The sequence below is a fragment of the Eretmochelys imbricata genome, chromosome 8, assembly GCF_965152235.1.
Source record: "Eretmochelys imbricata isolate rEreImb1 chromosome 8, rEreImb1.hap1, whole genome shotgun sequence".
NCBI classification, from domain to species: Eukaryota; Metazoa; Chordata; order Testudines; family Cheloniidae; genus Eretmochelys; species Eretmochelys imbricata.
The window spans coordinates 5,070,931-5,091,776 of NC_135579.1; the positions used below are offsets into that span (position 1 = coordinate 5,070,931).

Genomic DNA, 20,846 nt, shown 5'->3' on the forward strand with positions numbered 1-20,846 from the left:
TGCCCTTCCGGGGTCAGCGCGGGGGCGCTCCTGTTTGTCCCGCAGTCTCTATGGCGCTGGTCCTCCAGCGGTGCGTGTCCGCGGAGGGCGTGAGGGGGCACGGCTGAGACGTGGCGGCAACTGTCACCGGCAGAGGCGGAGGCGGCCGGGCCGGGGCCTGCCCTGCAGGTGAGGGCCGGGGGAGCGAGGGGAGGCCCTGGGGGTGGGGGGATCCTGGGGGGCAGGGGTGGGGAGTGCTGGGTGGGATCCTGGGGGGGACTGAGGGAGAGGAGTGCTAGAGGGTACTGGGGGACAGGGGTGGGGGGTACCAGGGGGCAGGGGTGGGGAGTTCTAGAGGAGACCCTGGAGGGGGGACAGAGGGAGAGGGCTGCTGGGGGGGATCCTGGGGGGCAGGGGTGGGGAGTGCTGGGGGGGATCCTGGGGGGTAGGGGTGGGGGGTGCTGGGGGAGACCCTGGGGGAGCGGGGTGCTAGGGGGGGATCCTGGGGGGCAGGGGTGGGGAGTGCTAGGGGAGATCTTGGAGGGGAGACCAGAGGGAGAGGGGTGCTAGGGGGGATCCTGGGGGGTAGGGGTGAGGAGTGCTGGGAGAGACCCTGGAAGAGGGGGTCAGGGTAGAGATGCTAGGGGGGATCTGGCGGAGGAGGTTTAGGGGGCCAGGGTGGGGTGTGTTAGGGAGGGCCGCGGGCAGGAGGCCATGTTTGAGAAGATATCTAACAGTGAACATGATCTCTCAAACTAGTCTGTGTTCTAGTCAATTTGGGGTCGTGCGCTTTCATCTGGGTGGGTGAGTAACTGGGAGCATGAATGTTGAACCTTGGGAGGGAGCTGGAACGGTATTGCACTTGTCAAGCTTTTTACATCCCGTGTGTGATGGAGAACGTGTGTCTAAATCCCATGGGCAAGGGCTTGAGGCTGCATGTGTGTTTGTAAAATACCAGGAGCGTAGAAATGTCTCTGGGATATGTAGGTGGGGAATGACGAGACAAAGGGGGAAATGGGGTCATGCACCTAGGATTTTGGAAATGTCATCTTAAATTGACAGAATAGTGATTTGTCTCTTCTTTTTTACTAAGAGAAAGGTGACCAGTGCATTACAATGTAACAAGCTGATCTGATTGCGTCACCAGCGGACTTTCTGGGACTTATAAATAAATGTAAAGTGGAATGGTACTGTTTTGATTTACCAGAGATATTTTAGTACACCAAAGTCGGGCTGTTTAAAGTCTGATTCCCATAGCAGCCATAAGCTGGCATCTTTTTGCACATATAACGAGCTTCATTACAATGTCTGGTGTTGCATTAACATCTAACTTTTAATTATTAACTGACTTGGAGTTAATGAAGTTATGACTGTTTGGCCCATCAATGATGGGGAAAAATCTCGTTTACAAGTGGTGGTTTATAGGTCCTTATCCAGCAATTGGATTTGTATGGCAGCTTGCGACTTCAGATGCAAGTTGCCAGTGACGATGAATTTCCAAATTGTTTGTACGCTTTAAAAAAGCTCTGCTATAAATGCACAACGCTCAAATAAACGTGCTGCAACTTACTCAACTGCCCAAATTCTAATAGTGCTATTCTTTCATATTTGGCAAACGCTTTTCAAAAACAGTCCACCAAAGCCGTCTGGGTTAGTGAGACAAGCCATAGATTAAATTATCTGCACACCCTTTGGACTTGTAGTGCAGCACTTACAGATATTGCTCAGTTCCTTTCCTGCTGGGAGGGTATGGCTCTTAGATAGCGTGATCTCTCGTATTTGGAAGTTTAAAGTCCTGTCACACTGTTTCCTGTCAATCATGCGTAACTCAAACTGACTGAGAGAGCATTCTGCTTCCTTCCCCAGACCTGAGGAAGAGCTTGAAAGCTTGTCCCTTTCACCAACAGAAGCTAGTCCAATAAAAGATATTACCTCACCCACCTTGTTTCTCAAAAAATTAATTGACATATAGAAGGCGAGTGGGAGCCTATATATGGGGAGAGGAAGAGAATAACAGTGTCTTCTCACTTAGCTATTCAAGAGAGCAGTGTAGTATTTTAAAGGAATGTCAAAAATATCCTAGTGGGTTGGTGTTATTCTTGGAATCACTTTATTTTCTAGGAGATGTTCTAGTAATGTCTGAAAAAGATGGCAGTGAAAGCCTGAAAGTAGGTGCCTCCCAGAAGGATGAGAATGGACAGACAGTGGAGGAAGCTGGGTCCGTTAAGAGCAGTGGTAGGGAACAGGATGAACCTGAACCTGTGGCTCTGACTCGGAAAAGACCCGAAGCCAAACCCTCCAGCAAGCCTATTGCTGCAGAAGAGCCAGTGGATCAAGCCCTGAAAGTATGTTTCTGTGCTGACTCTTTGAACATGCAGATTGGTAAATTGCACAAACTTTGAACACAGCAGAATTCTGGTTGTGTTGGAAACAATGATGAAGCCCTTTCATGTAGAGTTGTGGCAAAATAGAGTTTTGCACTGAGAAATCCTGAAAATGAATTATTTTAAATGTCATTAGTTTGAATGGGTTTTGCATCAAACCTGGCAATTGGGTCTCTGACTTCTCCCCATGAGTGGCAGAAAGTCATGGCTTTATATTAGAACTGCACAGATAGGATAGCTAGGAACTGGCTTCTTCTCATGGGGGGTTAGATAAGGGTGGAACAAATGACATTAGAACACTGACTGTACTAGAAAGGGACAGGATGGGGGGGAATGAACTGTGAACCTTTAAACAAAAAAAACAAACAGATCTTCCTCTTTCCTACCTTCCTTCCTGCTTCCATACCCCAACCTTCTCACATTTTGCAACCCCATTTCTTTTTTCTTAAAGTAGAAAGAAGTTATTTCATGGTCAAATACAGATCGGATAGCTCACCATTAAACTTTGATATTGCACATCGTTCCTGAGAGAGGGTTGCATGCAGAAGAGGAAGGTTACAGGGTACCAACATTAATGCTTCTGCTATTAATTTCTGCTCTCCCTTTTTCTTCCTCCGTTTTTATCGCTAGTACAGTAGTGTCCAAATTCCTTCCCTCCCAACTCCGAAATAATGCCCCACCTAAACTCCATTTAGGGTTTAGGAAGAGATCTTCATTGGAAAGGGGAAAGAGTACCCCACATTTGCACGTTCCTCCGAAGCATCTGGTGCTGGCCACTGTCTGAGACAGGATGCTGGAGAAGATGGACCACGAGTCTGATACAGTGTAGCAATTGCCCTGTTCACTTATTCTGGCCTTGTTGCAGGAGGGTGAACTTAACCCTAACTGAGTAATTGTATGATACTTATTGAAGATCAAGGAGGTCACAGATTGATATGTAATATGTGTTCATGTTGGCTGAAGTTCAGTGTTGTTACTACTGTTAAAAAAGAGGTTCTCAAAGATACAGTTCAGAGATCAGTGAGTCACTTTGCTGTCTTTCATCTCTATTTCTCTAAATAAAGGTCTCTGATTCCACTGATGCATCTCAGACAGGATGGGGATACTGGGGGAGCTGGGGAAAGTCACTTCTCTCCACTGCCTCTGCCACAGTAGCTACAGTAGGTAAGAGCTGCTGGCATTTTGCTAATTCGATATAATTGGATCAGTTGATGATTACCTGTTCTGCTCATTCCCTCTGGGGCACCTGGCATTGGCCACTGTCGGAAGACAGGATACTGGGCTAGATGGACCTTTGGTCTGACCCAATATGGCCGTTCTTATATTAACTTTTTTTTGCAGTCTAAAATCAGGCTTCAGTTTTCACGAATGTCTCCAGCTTATGCTGTCTTGCTTGCTTCAAATTCAGAAGCAAGAGTTGGCAAAAATCAAGCACTCTGTTCAAAATACAGGGGAAAAAATCAAAAATCAAAACAAGAGGTAGGGAGAAATGGACAGCAGAATATCTTTCAGGCTTTTAAGGAGCTGGCACAAACAATGGCCAGCTGAGGTATTAAAAGACGTGACAAATTTCTGAGACTTTCCCATCAGTGGGATACAGCATAAAGCTGCAATGTCAGATGAATTCTTTATGCTGGTCAGTAAGCAAGCCAGACTGCAACTGCTTTTAGTATTGACTGTGTGGTTAGTGCTTATATATCTATATCTGTATCTCCAGTGGGCAGTCCCTGGTGGTTAATCTTATTTCTGATTCAATCACTGCTTTCTTAGTGGCTAAAGTGAATGCAGTTCTGTTTTAGAGTTGAAGTAACAGCATTGCCTTCTCTAGGACAAGGTATTTCGAATGTCATCGAAAAAGCAGAGACGTCCTTTGGGATCCCCAGCCCTAGTGAAATCTCGTCAGAGGCCAAAGTTGTTACAGGAGGTCAGTTTTTATTATTAAAAATAAAAAATGTAATTTTTGAATTTCTCCAAGTGTGGTCTAAAAATAGCACCATCTTACACTCAACAGGTCTGCTCAGTGTGTACTGAGATTGACATCTGTTTACTACAATAATGTTTCAGTGCTTATTTCTGTTAGCTCTGCAGAGTCTGAGTTATAGCAGAGTGATCTTAACTCTTTCTGTCTCACGTGCTGTGGCCCTCTCTTCTGTCTGAGATTTGTGCATTTGCCCACCTGAAACAGACGATATCTATTTACAATCTTAACTTTTTTGTTGTTTGCAAGTTTTGAAAAATAAAACACCTTTCCCCCCCTCTCCGATGCAGGAAGACAGAGAGCTGAAGCAAGCATTACAGGCGGAGTTGGTGACAGCAGTTCCTCGCCCATCAGTGGAGCTTTCGGAGTTTTATCCACTCTTTCTACAGCTGTTCAAAGCACAGTGAGTGGGCGGGTGGGGAGCCTGGGAAATAGGCTAACATCACTTATTTTTCCTTGACACTGAAGCCTCATACCAACAAACCTTGATTCTACTCTTTAATTTATCCGGCCTTTCTTTATGGCCTTCAGATCTGTAGCATAGAGTGTCACCCCAATGCTCTGCTGTCTTTTCTGGTTCGCTGTAGAATAACGGGCTAAATTCAAGGGCAGATTCATTCCTGGAGTAACTCCACTAACTTCAGTGACGTTTCTAGGAATGACTCCAGTCCTCCTCTTCATAGTACTCGTGGGATTGACCCAAATTACTTGGGGTGGGGGGCGACTCGTCCTACTGACCATAGCTACTTCCAGTGGGACTCTTTACCCTCAAGCGTAAAACTCTGGCGTGCAGGAGGCAGAGCTTTCCTAGTGACTGGCCCATGACTCTAGAAGAGAAGCCTCACTACCAGCAGAGCAAAATGCAAAGCCCACTTCTTCTTTTTGGTTTTCAGCAACCGTCTAATAACACACTTTAAAAACGGATAAATGAACATAGTTGAGCTTCTTCTGACTGAAGGGAAGAGAGAGAAGGATTTTTTTAATGTGTGCATTTTATAAATTCAGGGTGGCTGTTGCAACTGTGATGGTGGGCCGTATTCTCCAGCTGAGCACTCCCATTAAAACATTGGCTATTAGTGTCTCTTCCTTGTTTCTCATGCTCTTTACTGTATGGGGATCAGGGTGTCTAGCTTGGGCTTGAAACACGAGCATTTGGCCCACATCACTTCTGGTTTAAATCATATTTTAATAATACATTTAAACTAACTGTAGCTAGACAAACAGAAGTATTGTTTACATGCATTCTGTCAATTTGCAAATCTGCTTTCTAGGGGAAGAGTGTTATTAGTGGCGGTTTGGATGCCTTGGAATTCATTGGGAAGAAGACAATGGACGTGATAGCTGAAGGAGACCCTGGATTCAAGAAAACAAAGGGCTTAATGAACAGGAATTCCACACTATCACAGGTATTAGTTTCTCTCCAACCCTGACAGTGAGACTCTCAGCAGTTTCTCTCTCATTTTTTTTTTTCTTCCCTGTGTTTTCCTTTTAAGGAACCTTCAGTATTAGCATCAAGTGAACGCTTCCGAAAATTGTTCACTGGGGCCTTCGCCTCCCTTAGCCAATTTCTCTACACGCTGATTTGACATCTCCGCTTTTCCTTTTCAGGTCTTGCGAGAGGCAAAGGAGAAAGAAGAGCAGCGGACAGCTACTGAGGTTACCATGGCTACCGAGAAGCAAGCCCATTATGGGTTACTCTTTGATGAGTTTCAGGGTCTTTCACATCTGGAAGCCTTGGAGATGCTTTCCAGAGAGAGTGATTCAAAGGTAATGGCTTTGAGCAGTTTACTTTTTAGTTCCTATGTGCAGCTGAGGAGGGAAAAGGTTATATTTATGCACAAAAACCTGTTTAAAAAACATTATTATGGTTGCAATGTCAAGCACTCAAAATTTGGGAAATGCCAGAATTAAGGTTGCCGGTGCAACCTAATTTGGCCCCCTTGTGCGTATGCATTATGATATTGTCTGATTGTATGATCACACGTAATTAACTCCATCTCCTCACCTCCTTTCACTCCTCCCCGGCTCACAGACTCGATGTGCTTGCCCAGCCAGTACCAGTTTTTGCACCCTTCAGACTCCTTGTCCCAAATTATTCTGTCTCCCCAGTTGCTCTGAGAGCACAGGAGAGACAGTCTTCCTCCTCTCAGTACACATGCCCAGATCCAGCACAGCCCAGAGCTGCAATTGCAGGGAAAGTCCTGCTCAGCCTTGGGGCTAGAGCATGCATTTGTAGACGTAATCTTCAGCTAGAATTGAGCTGCTAATATCTAAGAAGTCTCCAGTGAGCATTAGCAAAGTGCAATACGAAAATAAAGACTTATAATTGTCCAAATTGGGGTGGATTTTCACAGGGGTGGCAGGAGGCACACTCCAGATACAAGGGATACCCCTCCCCTCTGCCAAATTTCAAGTCTCCGCTCCAAAGAATTGGGGTGCGAGAGCATTTAGAAAAAAAAATTACCAGAAGTTAGTGAAGATGAGCAGAATGTATTTTCCCCTGGAATGGCTGAACCATTCTAGCTGAAATCTTCCCAGAAAAATGCATCTTGAGGCAGACAACTTGGCGTGAAAAACTTCAGCCCAAGTGGCTAAGCAACTGAAAACAGGGTCTTCTTATGGGAAGTGTTAGGCAATCTTAATAATAGTGCCACGAGCCTCATCTACATTATATACATAAAAAATAAGTCTGATGACTTGTACCTTCAGGCTGAGCAGAATGCATGGACAGGAAATGGAAAATGGTAAGCACCAAGCCAAGTACAGTATGTTGTAGTTTAGCCTGTAACAAAGGAGCCACTCTCTGGTTTTTGTTTTCTTTAAATATGAATTTTCCCCGGCTGTCATTTGTCCTCCGGCCAACAAGCTGATGCTTCTTCATTCGCAGCAAACGCCTGTGCTCAAGTAGTTAGCGGCAGGTACAGCTCTCTAGTGTCACCTCAACCCCTGATTCCATAAACCTGACGCTTGATTGGCTACTGGGTCACACGATCCCTTCCTTGGACACACAATTCTATTCTTCCTAGCTTTCCTGACGTGTGGGCAGTGTGATATTTTTCAATCTTGGTGATCCTACTAGGTTAACACAAATTGTATCCCAGCTATTCAATTTTTGGCAAATATCAACTGAAACATGAAACATCGGGAAGCCCGGTAAAGAATCAATTACTCTTTAATGGGGCCTGGCAGAGAACTCTGTCCTAAAGGGACAGCTGCATTTGGTATCAGCATGTCATTAATACTGCTGCACTGTATCATTTCCATCTTGTTTCTCTTTCCTGTTGCATTTATGGCTCTTTTTATGGCTGTCTTGCTCTTAACTAGGTGAAGTCAGTTATAAATGCCCTCTCTGGAGAAGAGTTAGACATGTTAAAAATGGAGTTGGAGCAGCTCAAAGAAGCATTTTCATTAGCTGAGTTTTATGATGATGAAGAGGAAGAGAAGAAGGGTAAGTAAGGGGATTCGCGTTTACAGGCGGGGAGGCTGGTTTTTAAACTCCAATTTAAAACCAACTAGCCTTCCACAGCAATGTGTGAAAGGCCCAGGGTTGGTTATTATTCAGCTGGTCCCTTGATCCTCAACCTATCAGCAGTTGGGAGCACTGTTGAAAGGCAGTGCCCTTAATCTTTGTGAGGATAGGGAGAACTCCTCCTCTGCAGGGACCCATTGACAGTGCAGGAGTGGAACTGATAGGCTCATCCAGTGCACCTTGGGCAAAAGAAAGGAGGTCCCTCTGATGCAGGGTCTTATGAGAGAGAAGAAAATGAGGGGTGGGCTTGTGGTGGGGGAGTGAAGGGAGAGCTATGTAGGAAATCCCAAGAGATTTACTTCTTCCCAACCGCCTCGTTTCCTGGCGCTAAGGGAAACCTATTAGTAGCATTATCTGACTTCAGAAAAGGCACTTTTTTTGAAAGGTAAAAGTTTCTGCTAGTGTTGGCCACATAGTTTGGAGGGACATCGTAAAGCTCTGAAACAACCTGCACAGCAGGGAGCATCCAGTTGTTGAAGCTTTCACTAATTTGAACATAAACGACTTTCTTGTTTCGATTTTACCCAAGTGGCCAAGCAAAGAGGGCTGGCGCATTCAGTGTTAGGTACTCTAGAGCCTTATTTATAATTTTTATCTTTGTACATGATGGATCCAACAGGTTTTTTCCTGTTTTTGTCAACATCTGGCCCCGCATATATAATAGGAAAACCATTGGCTTTAAATGGCCTTAAAAATTCTCTAAGGTGCTGTGCAAGCAGATGTCTTCTGAAATGCAGAATTTATGTTGTTTGTGGTTGGATGCTAGCTGTAAAAATAGAATTACCTTGGCCGAAGGCTTGTTAGTCTTAGTGACATATCTATAGGCCCTCAAAACCAAATAATGCCCAATAAATTGCATTAAGAAAAAACAAGTTTGAGGAGTTTGAATCCTTTGTTGAATGTGATTTAAAGATGAATTAAATGCAGCCATTGGTTGTCAGCAGTTGCTGAACCCTTGAGGCATGTGGACAGAAACAAGCTGCATGGCTATACACTGTATATTTCCTGATTATCACTTATTTGTGCAGTACAGACTGTCTTACTCTTCCGAGTCTTGCCAACCTGCTTTGTTTCCTTCAGGAGATGAAGATTTCACAAAGGAAATAACTGCGCTTTTCTTCGAACTGCACGTCTCAGCCAAGCCGGACAAATTAGCCACAGTGAGTTAGCTTTGTGTCCTCTGATGGCTGGTGGGTAAAACTCAGGACACCAGGTCTTGAACTCCTGGTGGAGGTGTTAAAAGTATGAAGCACTGTTCTTCCCCCTGTGGATTACAAAATGGTAAGGAGCATTTAAATGTTGGAACCCTTGATAAGATGAGCCCAGGTCTCATAAGAACGGCCATACTGGGTCAGGCCAATGGTCCATCTAGTGTCCTGTCTTCTGACAGTGGCCAGCGAACAGAACTTGTAATGATCGAGTGATCCAACCCCTGTTGCCCATTCGCAACATCTGGCTTTAAAATCATCTCCTAGCTTTAAAAGTGTGCCTTCTTCAGAAGATTATATCTGTAACAATGGCCCGTTCCGTTGAAGCTACGGAAAAGGAGCAAGGGCTGTCTCTCTCTATATAGAAAATATATATATATAAAAAAATTACAAATGTTCCTTATATGTTGTTGAATAGTTCATAAATGTCTCCAGGGTTCTCAGTACTGGAATTATCAAGTATCTTATTTACAGTTCATGCACTGGGTTATTGCTGATCAGTTTCATGAACCCATAACCCAGTATCTGAAATTCTCTTAAGGCAACTTCCTCTCCATCAGACCAGTTAATACATTTAGAGGAATGTCTCCTTTTCTTACCCTCTTACAATACCATTGTGGTCCACTGAGTGGCACTAACATCTGTTGGAAACCCTAAAAAAAAACCTCTTGATCACAGTCATGCTGTTAAAACAGCACATGTCGTGGTACGTCTTGTGAGAAAGAAAAACAGGTACCAAAAGTACGTGTGCACAGTAGCCAGTTCCCTTGTATTTCACTCGACCCACTGCAAAGTTCAGCAGGTAACTGACTTGCTTGTCCCATTTCTTTCCACCAGTGTAGGGGTAGTAACCGTTTCTTACAAAGAGATCCTCTCTTCCACCTTCTACAGAGTGTGGGAGGATCTCATCCCAGTCATTAAGTGCCATGCTGATGTGTCTGTGCCTCTTATTACACAGGCAAGGAAATCTGCTCATGAATGGATTGAAAGACTCAACATGGAAACTCCAAAAGAGAGGAAAACGAGCAAAGAAAACCAACAGCTGGATTCAGGGGATGCTGACCGAGATGTTAAAACATCCGTAGAGGTAAGTGGACAAAGGAGAGAGAGAAAATGAAATCTAACTGTGGAGGGGATGTCAATCTAGGATAATGTGCCAACTGGTTGCTTATGGCTTTCAACTCACAGTTAGAATCTTTACATTAACTCCTAGAGATGGGAGTGGGGGAGGGGGCAGAGTGGAGAGAAGTCTTATTTTAAAATAATAGCAAACCTATTAGAATGAGCTCTTTGTAACTCCTGCAGGATATACATGCATTTGCCATTAGAAGTCTGGCTCAACTGACAGCCTACTCCATTGAAATGTTCCACAAAACTGCAGCATTAGTCCTACATGGTCAGAAGCAAGAGGTGTCAGCCACAGGCCGAGCCAAAGCCCTTTCACAGTAAGTCCTTTGAATTATGCTATAGTACCTGGTTAGGTTTGCATCCTGCTGTTGGTGTAGGCATTGCTGTGTGGGTTCTCTCCACAGTTCTCAGCCAGCAGTTTACGCCTGGTTGCGTTTATGTTAGAAATTGCTAAGGGCAGTATTGTCTTCACTAAACAGAACTTGACTGTCTTTTGTATATACAGAAATTTCTTGACAGGAACACATGGAGAAAGGAAAATATTATGTGACTGCTTTCATGCTGCTCTGAGAAGTGAATTCTGCCCTAAACATGTGCTAGTTTAGTAGACAGGCATTTAAAAAGAAAAAAACTGGAGCCCACAAAATACTCTGTTTAAAATAGTGTAAAGAGAGCTATTCTCTTTATATAAAATGATTATTCAGTATCGTTTTGCTAGCCTGTTGCTAGCACATTAGATGCCTAATATTAAAATCATCCTGAGCAGACTTATCTCCCTGATACTGATTATGACAAGCAGGGACTTGTTTTATTAAGAGGCAATGGGTGAGCATGTAAAAGAACTATTTCTCTTTTACGAACAAGACGACACTTCCTGCTTGTAACTAAAATAGCAATAGTTTTTAAAGAAAAATGTACATTTGGAAGTGGGTGATTTTGTTTTACAGATGACAAATGGCGAAGTAAAGGGGATTTTTTTTTAAAGTGCCTTTACTACATAATTTTCCTTTTTGCTTTTCCAGAATGACTATTGTGCTATGCAAAGAATTGTGTTCTCTATCTAAAGTAATGTTCCCTTCAGACCAGGCATTCCTGTTCTCCAAAATCTGCTTCCAAGTTTCAGCTTTGTTCTCTTGTCAGATATTATTTAGAACTTCTCATTCTTTAGACGCTTTGTTGTTGGACCCTTAAACATTTATATCTATCTTTTTGTTTTTAAAGAAAAATGTACATTTGGAAGTGGGTGATTTTGTTTTACAGATGACAATGGCGAAGTAAAGGGGATTTTTTTTTAAAGTGCCTTTACTACATAATTTTCCTTTTTGCTTTTCCAGAATGACTATTGTGCTATGCAAAGAATTGTGTTCTCTATCTAAAGAGTTTACGACGTGCTTAACAACTGCAGGGGTAAGACCTACTTCTTGTTTAACAGGAATGAGATTGGTTGGTCCCGCTCAACCTCTTGCTGCATTCAAAACAGACTGTAGTGTCCCTGAAATGCCCTCATGCCCTTTTGTTCCACTGCACAGCTTCTCATGCTGTCTCATCTTCTGTACTTTTAAAATACACAGGTGTGTTATCGGTGAGCTTTGCTGCATCCTAATTCATTACGACCTTCAGATTTTTCACATTATCAGCCTGTAAAGCTAGTGGCTTTTCAGCCTGGATTGGAGTTCAAAGTGAACTTTACTGAAATAAAGTCATCCAGCTCAGACAACTCTTTCCATGCTTTGAGGAGACTAAGTAGCTAATGGCTGTGATGATGAAGGTGTAATTGTTGTAGGGTATTATGTACCCCTCTCACACATTGGTAGCCAAAATGGTGGGGAAATTCTGTTGTATGCGTCTATGGTTTGTGGCCCACCTCTCAGGGATACCTCCATGATCTTCTCCTCTGCAGAGACAGAGAGCTGTCTCTGAAAGGAACCCACTATTTGCATATATGCACAGTGCTCAACTCATACACAAGAGCTTTCCATTGTTCTAAGCCTAGTTCATACCAGCCTACAGTTGCTTTTGTTAGAAATATGTCACATTAGCTTGCTTTAATTCTCCCCAGTTCATCTGGAAGTTCAGTGCACATCATTGTATATAGAATGCTTTCGGTATATGCTGGGACTTGTACAAGTCTAGATTTTCATATTATGTCCACATCCTCAGCTGGTGTAAATCAGTGCAGCTTCACTGACGGTGAAAGGGCTATGCCGATTTCTAAAGTAGGTGAGGATCTGGCCCTGTGTTTTGCTGAAAGGAAATGCAATCAGATTGTCAAGTACTATGATCTGTCTCTAATCTTTCCAGGTCAAAGAGAAGGCAGATGTGCTTAACCCATTAATCACTGGAGTGTTTTTGGAGGTCAGTTATGATACACTTACAGCTACTAATGTGGGAATGTGGACAGACTAGTCAATCCCCACTTCATTATCCCTATTCATGTCCAGTTTTCTAAACTATGGCTTAAGACTGCTTCCCCAACTGGTAATTTACAAGTCTTAATAGATATCCGAGGGAGCATTGCTACTATAATCTGTGCCAGATGTGCAATGTATTTGGTAAAGTATAAACATGATCCCTTCAGAACAGTGTAGAGAAGATGCAGCAGAAGGGAATGTCATTTTGTAAAATGTCTGCCTTTCCTGTCAGCTAATTGGCAATTCTCCTTCAAACAACTCCCAAATTTCAGCCGGTAAACATAAGAGATTCTACAGATTTAGACAAAACAAATTAGCTTGTCTTTCTAAACATAGTAATTTAATAAGATTTTCAGTAGTACTCTTGCCAAGAAAACTGGATTCTTGTGGATTTTTTTCAACATGCATCTTTCTTGCAGTTAAATAAGCAGTAACCATTTCTCAAATAGAAGCAAGATAGAATTGGAATATTTGCAAGCTACTAACAAACAAACAAACGTGCTAAAATATTAGAGACAGTCCTTACATGTTTAATCCTGGCCTATTAATGAGACTGAGCTCAAACTTTTCAGAGGGCTCATACTATTTTAATTTTTCTAGAGAGAACTTGTTCTAAATTGATGTGATGAAAAATCCATGTCCATTTGTGTGGATGGGGAAGAGTTACAGCTTTCAGATAGTCACATGTGGTGTGAAATGTTGCATTAGAAATTTCAATCTTCCCCACTGAAAGTTTAGTTCTGAATAGCTATCCCCATTTGCCTGGAGTACCTGAGTAGGGATTCTGTTGCTTGAAAGCAAAGGATTTATTATTAGCAGAAATTGCTGGTTTCTGTTTTTGCAGCTCGCTTTTCCCTCAGGATCTGAAGCTGTTCACGCGTTCAGGGGTATCGCCTGAGTGCACAGCTGATATTCACAGTCCAGGAGGCTGTGGGGCTCTAGGAATTGCTAGAGCTGTGCAGGCCTGCCAATAGAAAAGTCATCCTGTTTTCTGTTAGAAACTCAGCCCAAGTCTGTTGAACGCCTGTAAAGCTTCCAACTGGACCATGGATGACTTGTGTAATTTGGCATGAAACTTTGTTTCAGTTGATGATAGATAGCTTTGCGTGTGAGCTTCCAACCTGAAATGTTTTGTGAACCCCTGTGGCTCAAAATGCTAGACTTTACCGCAGCTCCAGCAATTACAGCAACGGGCTAGAAACGGCTGTGTTCAGACCTTGGACAAGTCACATCATTCAGTGTGTGACAATCCATATGCTTCCCAACTAAAGGGATTCCCAAAGTGGGTAACTTCTAACTGAGGGGGTTAGGAAGAAATGTTCCCTGTTGGTGTGTGCTTCCTTTCTACAGCAGAGTTTCTTATGCCTTCCTCTGGAGCAGCTGGTACTGAGTATTCTAGGGGCAGCATACTGAGCTAGGTGTATCAGCTCTGAAATGGTATGGCAATTCTTGAGAGTCAGTTGGCCACCTTTTGCCCAATGGGATAAACTGGCGTTTAAAAAGTAGACTTAACTGAAAAGAAATTGCTGCATCTGAAAGTAGTAGCCTGATATTGCTTAGGTATATTAATAATCAGTGACCGTATAGTACACACACATCAAGCAGTAATGAAGACTGGTAGCATGAATGTCTCTAATGTAATTTGTTTTGTTTTGTAGGCTTCAAACAGTGCTTCGTATATCCAAGATGCCTTCCAGCTACTCCTGCCTGTGCTACAGATCTCTCTTATCCAGACTCAAACTGAATTATCCCAGCAATGAATGAATCCTGCTAGTCAAGCAGAAACCACATCTGCCCACTTGATCATTCCCTTGCCTGGGAATGGGGTAGGGACAGAAAATAAACGAAACTTTAATCACTGGTACCAGAGTGGTGATGACAAAATGCTGACTGGCCAGGTCTTAGCTGTACAATTTGTCAAGAGGCATCTGGGCAATCTGGCAAGTGCAGGTTGTTTCTTTGGGTAAGTCTACACTTAAACCACTACAGCAGCGCAGCTGTGCCTCTGTAGTACTTGAGTGTAGACACTACCTATGCTGACTGAAGGAGTTCTCCCATCAGTGTAGGTAATCCACCTCCCCAAGACGCAGTAGCCAGGTTGATGAAGAATTCTTCTGTCGACATAGCTGTATCTCTCAGGGGTGTGGATTTTTCACACCCCTGAGAGACGTAGCTGTGCCGATGTAAATTCCCAGTGTAGACCAGTCCTTAGTTTTGGCTGACTGTTTATTACTCTTCTCTCTGCGCTCCCATAGCTGAGTTTGTTAACAAGCTCTTTCAGGAACGACTATTTTGAGGAAGACTGAAGCTAAATCACTCTAGAGGAAAGACTAGGGTAACTGGTTAATGAGAATTTAACCAAACTCTCCAGCTGAGTTTGAATTCCGAGGCACATACTTCTGTTCCTGCTAAGTGTGTGCTGGGTACAAGATACGGCAAGGTTCAGGGTCTCAGGAATGACTTCAGCTTTGAAAGAACAGAATCTAAGGTCCCTGATGCTCTGTATATACGAAAGCGGCAGCTTGCTGAAGGGTGCTGGTCTCTTACGTACATACTGAGTTCTTGGATGGGGCTTGGGGATTTTGACGAAGACTGTGTTTCTCTTTCCTGCAAGATGTTTGCTTCAAGAAGACAAGGGTTGCACACAGGGTTACAGGTGGCCCCATTAGTGAGAAGAAAGCTGTAACAGGCTGATTTGTTCAGAACAACAGGGTGCATGGCCCTGTAACAATAAATGAAAAGCAACCAGAAGGGATGTTCAAGTAACAGAGCAGAGAATTTCTCATTACCTTTCAGTACAACGTGACCCATCAGTCGCGGTCTGTGTGTACAGACGTTTGTCACGTACCACTGAAGGAGTTTCTTAGGCTACTGTATAAAAATGATGCAGTGTACTACTTCCTGTCCCAGTAGGAGGCGATTAGAATACGTCCGAGAGGAAACAGCTTGACAATGGCACTGGGACGCCTCATCTGCTCCACAAGCTGCTGTTCCACACAGGGCATCTTTTCCTTTGTGCTTTAAAACTTCCTTATTTTGTTACTTTTTGCACTCTGTACCTTTTGAGCTTCTTCACTGGAAGGGAACAGCCTCTGCTGCACCGACAGGGAAAGAAAGAGGTGGCTTAAAATGGAATAAAAAGGGAGTCCCGGCAGCTAATGAGAGTAGACTGTCATACCTGCGTTCCTCAGTACTGGCTCATCAGTAATGATGAATCTCTAGTCCCAGCCTTAGCCGTCTCCAGGTTTTAGCAGGTCTTGCAAATCTCTACTCTTGGGTTCCATGCTTCCCTGTGCTCTGCTCCATTGATACAGCTTGTTGCCAAGCAGAGAGAGTTGGTTTTTACTATAGAAACACCTTTTGGCTAATAGCTTCTCCTATTTTGTATAGCTGGAAAAATCCTTGCTTCAGTTTTGGTTGAATGATCAAATCTGTGGATGGATTGACTTTTCTATTAATAAAACCATACATGGAATAAGTGTTCAGGCATTGCTCTGAGAATTGTACATCATATGTGGGGAGAGGTGTGGGGGAGGATCAAAGGGATGGGGAGGAAAGAACAACCCCCCCCACCCCACCCCAACACACATACTCTATGCTCTTTTCTTTCACAGAGCTGTTCTATTCTGTATCGGTTCTTATACTGTGCTCATCACCATAATGTCTGAATACCTGTGAGTCATTTTTTCTGTGGCCAGAAGCTGAGTTAAATGCCAGTGCTGTTTCATGTATCATGAACTGGCAATAACTAATCTGGCAGAATTGCTCTGGGGTGCTAATGCAGTTGTGGCCCCACTCTTACCTTCCTTCTCCCCTGCCCTATGGCTGAGCAGTGTTTTTATATATGTATATAGGAGGGAGGCCAGAGCTCCATTCTCAACCTGGAGCGACAGTTGCCACAGATGCTATCAAGGAAAGTGCATTGATGCTTAAAGTATGCATTGTTTTCTCTTGAGCTCCCTGTCCCAGCCTCTGGCTGTGGTTTTGAGCCCCATATTTACCAGGTCTTATACTGGTACTGGGGTGTTTTATCCCCCACAGTTAGCGAGAGAGAGACAGGCTCCTTGGTGGATGTAAATTCTCTGAGATGTGCTACTGTTTCAATGATGTAGACTTTATAAGCTCATGATTAAAAGGAAGTTTCTGCACTAACTGACTGAACGCTATTTTTGTTCTGATGTCACTGTTCCAAAACCAAACACTGAGCCAGAATCTGGATTAGTACCATGAAGCTGACTGAGTAGTTCCTACAGCAATAAGAGAAATGCAAGAAGACAGTCAGAATTAGATGCGTCCGTCTTCACTTCCCTCTTCGACTGCTGCCGCTGGTCAGGTTCAGCTACCCCTGTTCACAGGGTATGGCATTTTAGCAAGTAGTCTGCATGTTTAATGCCATTCTACACAGGCAAGCCCATTGAAAGCAAACGGGTGGCAGAATCAATCTCTGTAGAGAAGCAGGATTAGCTGAACTCGGGCTGCTAGTACCAGCGTAATTGGGTGTGCTCGTCTAAATCCAGGATGTCAAGTGGGAAATAAGCAATGATGGCAAACGAGGTATTTAGAAACCACCCTTGAGTCTTTGCAAAATGCCAACCTCACTGATCAAGCCGACAGGTTGAGAAATGCAGAAAATGATAGACGAGCAGAGCGCATGAAGGAGAATGGGTTTGGATGGGGCAGCAGCAGCTGCTTTTCAAATCCATAGGGGTCTAATCAGAAACACTCCAAACAGCTACATTTCTTTAAGGCGTAAGATGGCAGGACTGTCGGGCTAGATATTCAACAGGGATGCACTACAGTAACAAATAGCCAACGCTAGAATAGCCTCATTCTTGCTCATCCAAATAGTCAATCAGGTTTACCAAAGAAAACAGCTATAGAGTCAATGCAAGTGTTTACTCAAAGGCTTTGTCTGGCTGCACTGTTTTCAAATGAATAGAGATCCTGTTACTCAGCCTTGGCTGGTGCCTGAACTTGATGAGAGCTGGAAGTAATGTGAGAGCTCCTGGTGCTGGTTCTTTGAGGAGGTGAGAGGCTTTCTAGACTGGATAAGGGTCAGATAAGATGGAGGCAATGTAGTGGGCAGTGGGAAAAATGTAATTATTTTCTTTCATTCAATGAGATTCTGTTACACGTGGACTTAGAAAACAGCCTTCCACCAGCTGCTGTGCTAATGTAAAAAAAAAACAAAAAAACAAATCTTTATTCGGTACTGGATGGAATTATGGATATTTCCTCCCAGGGCTTGCCTGGCTATATCCCTGCTTGTTAATTTTTTTTATTATTAAGATATAAATGTGGATAATCAGAAAAATGTTTTATGCGCCTGGGGAGCGCAGTCAATTTCCAGCTGGCTTGCAAAGGAAGAAACAAAGGTCTGCTATCAGCACGTGGTGGCAGAAGGATTGCCAGCCAGGCGACCAAAACCTCGAGTGAGTAAGGAGCTGGGCTGTCCTGAGTGGCTCAGATAAACACTTAAATGACATGACTCAGAACTAAAGAGAGAAGATGTGGGGGATAGTGACGCTGAAATCTTTCTCGAAGGTGCCCGAGTGCTAAATAAATCAGCTTGTCTACACAACATGGCAATGTCTTGGTTTTGGCAGTAGCTTTGTCCATGGAAGGATGGGCTCAAGAGTGAACAACTGTACCCTGTTTATGGACATGACTGAAAAGAGTCTCTCAGATCTAGATGGGAAAAGTTTTTGTTTGGAATAAATTTAGGTTTTTGGGGGGAGGGGTGTGTGGGAAAACTACCTTGAATCCACACACTGAAAGTTCCTTTTTTGAACTATCTGGCATCTTACTCTGCGTTAATTAAGCTCCTTTGGAAATGTTAACAGACTGCTTTAATCAACACATCCATGCTCCAACTTATCCTGGCAGAGGCTCAATGCAACAGACTGTAACAAGGTGCACCTGTCATTTGGGAGCTGGCCAGCTGTTTGTACACATCTCCCATGGCACTGCTCCAAGTCAACAATCTCAGTCTCCCAGCAGGAAAGGTGGGTAGTTGCATGCATGCTAATAGCCAAACTAGACATTCCACCTGGCTGAAATGTCTCAAAACTAACTTTATAGGCGATATTTCACTCCTGCTAGGGATAAGTACTTTGGCTGCGTGGCTACCTTCCCCTCCTGCTTTGCTTGGTCTTCAATGCTCTGTTAAGTTCAGCACACATGAAAGTGATGAGTATCATGCTGAGCAGAGTCACGCATAGTTCAACCCCGGGAGCAAACCAACAAGAGTGTTTCAGCCAACTGTACTGCTACAGTCTGGCCTAGATAGAGAGGCGGCCTCTGACATAGTCGGCTCGTGGGCCTTTTACAGCTTCCTGGGCAATCACTGTCACATTAAATTATATCCAGATGATGTGAGAAATGTGATGGGCTCACATTGACCCACGCGGTTTAAACAGCGGCGACTGATATTCTGCGCTAGCTGAAGCTTCTGAGTGGACATCAAGCGTAACCCCAAGTTGAACAGTTTTAGATTTAATTGGGTATGGGTCCTGCTTTTGAGCAGGGGGTTGGACTAGATGACCTCCTGAGGTCCCTTCCAACCCTGATATTCTATGATTCTAGAGTCCAGCCTGGAGCCGGCAAAGGTATGGATCACCATGATGAGGTCACCAGCAGAAAGGAAAAGCTGCGATCTCTACGTCAGAAGGCATGTTAAGCCACTGCTGTCACCTGAGAATTGCAACAAATGGGGTTGGATCCCGTTGGATGCTGAGATTGCAGACTGAGTCCCCAGGCTCTCTTCTTTCAGCTGAGAAATTTTAGGTGCACCTCAAACCCACCAACTCCATGCCATAAATGCTCACAGCAGATCACATAATTTCCCTGTAGCCTTCTTTGTCCTCTTCTAGAGATTCAAGTTTGTTGTGCTTACAACACTTCAAGCTCCCTGGGCCTAGGTCTTGGATTCAAGCCTGGTCTTGTGCCATAGCAGGATGGGCTTTTTTATATTTCATCTTTAAACTGTACTGGTAGTTATAAGAGATGCTCCGGGTCAATGGCCAGGAATAACAACATGCAAAGCAGAGTTAATTACATTATAGCAATGCGTTCTTTATGATGCCTTCTAGAGTGATTCCTGCTGAGCGGAAAGTGTTTGAAGGCGTTTGCCTGAAGGGAGAACAGTTCAATTCCGGAGGCATATCTGGTGTAGCTGGGCTTGATTATTAGGAGAATAAACTTTGCAAATTAGAGCTGAGCTCTGCAGGGGCAGCCCAGCTAGCCAGCTCGGGGAATCTCCTCAGCAGAAAGGCAATGCCCATGAAGTTAAAGGCCAGCTGAATGGTTCCACTCTGACCACCCCATGTAGGGACATGCTGGAGATGGATTGGGCTAGCGTGCAATGTGATCTGGCTATAGGGTGTCCTGCTGCCTGCAGAATCCAGGAGGCACAAGGACATGCCCTTGCTGCCTGTACTCAACTCAGAACTGGGGCCACAACTTGCAATGAATTATTTACTTTGTGAACTGAATCCTGTGTGTGTGAATTCTAGGGCAGCAGTGGGGGCAAAGAAACCTAATGTTTTAAGACTGAGCTTGATAAATTTATAGAGGGGATGGTATGATGAGATTGACTACAATGGCTTATGGCCCATCCGCGACTGCTATTAGCAAATATCTCCAATAGCTGGAGTTCTGACCCTCGACGGGAGGGCTCTGAGTCACTACAGAGAATTCTTTCCCATGTGTCTGTCTGGCGGGTCTTGCCTACATACTCAGGGTCCAACTGATCACCATATCTGGAGTCAGGAAGGAATTTTCTCCTAGGTCAGATTGGCAGAGTCTCTGGTGTTTTTTGCCTTCCTCTGCAGTGTGGGGCATGGGTCATTTGCTTGTTTGAACTAGATTAAATGGTGGATTTTCTGTAACTTGAAGTCTTTAAATCAAGCCAGAGGTTATAGGCCTATGACAGGAGTGGGTGGGCGAGGTTCTGTGGCCTGCGATGTGCGGGAGGCCAGACTAGATGATTATGATTGTCCCTTCTGGCCTTAAAGTCTATGAGTCTATGAATTTTCCCCAACCAATTTTACTCATTCAAAGTGGCAAAGGTAATTCCCACTTCCGGGGGTGCTGCAAGGCAGAATTCATTAATTCTTGTAAAGGGCTTTGCAGTTCCACAGCCCTTAAAGTATTGTCACCGTTCTTCCATTGTATCAATATTGTTGGAAATGAGGACGTTGCTTGGAAGAGGAAGAGCAGGGAGGAGCA

At 44.0% G+C, this 20,846-nt stretch overlaps 1 protein-coding gene across 3 annotated transcripts; it reads left to right on the top strand.

Annotated features, from left to right (window-relative positions):
* Positions 1-14: 14 nt before the first annotated feature.
* Positions 15-16,770, top strand: FAM114A2 (family with sequence similarity 114 member A2). Of its 3 annotated transcripts, none has more exons than XM_077825170.1 (14): positions 15-168; positions 2,101-2,324; positions 3,428-3,527; positions 4,192-4,287; positions 4,632-4,744; positions 5,613-5,747; positions 5,950-6,108; positions 7,666-7,789; positions 8,951-9,030; positions 10,037-10,165; positions 10,384-10,523; positions 11,541-11,613; positions 12,508-12,561; positions 14,276-16,770. In XM_077825170.1, the coding sequence occupies exons 2-14, from the start codon at positions 2,115-2,117 to the stop codon at positions 14,375-14,377; spliced, it is 1,515 nt and encodes a 504-aa protein (XP_077681296.1). In that variant the 5' UTR covers positions 15-168; positions 2,101-2,114; the 3' UTR covers positions 14,378-16,770. The 3 variants fall into 3 exon arrangements, with proteins under 3 accessions (XP_077681296.1, XP_077681298.1, XP_077681297.1); XM_077825171.1 differs by lacking the exon at positions 15-168 and adding an exon at positions 1,148-1,166; XM_077825172.1 differs by lacking the exons at positions 11,541-11,613; positions 12,508-12,561; positions 14,276-16,770 and adding an exon at positions 11,229-11,412.
* Positions 16,771-20,846: the final 4,076 nt, after the last annotated feature.

Bases quoted from the DNA above. Each gene is read 5' to 3' on its own strand.
- FAM114A2 (XM_077825170.1), top strand. From the start codon at position 2,115: ATGTCTGAAAAAGATGGCAGTGAAAGCCTGAAAGTAGGTGCCTCCCAG. The intron at 4,745-5,612 runs GTGAGTGGGCGG...TCTGCTTTCTAG, and splicing joins CTACAGCTGTTCAAAGCACA to GGGAAGAGTGTTATTAGTGG. The intron at 10,166-10,383 runs GTAAGTGGACAA...TAACTCCTGCAG, and splicing joins ATGTTAAAACATCCGTAGAG to GATATACATGCATTTGCCAT.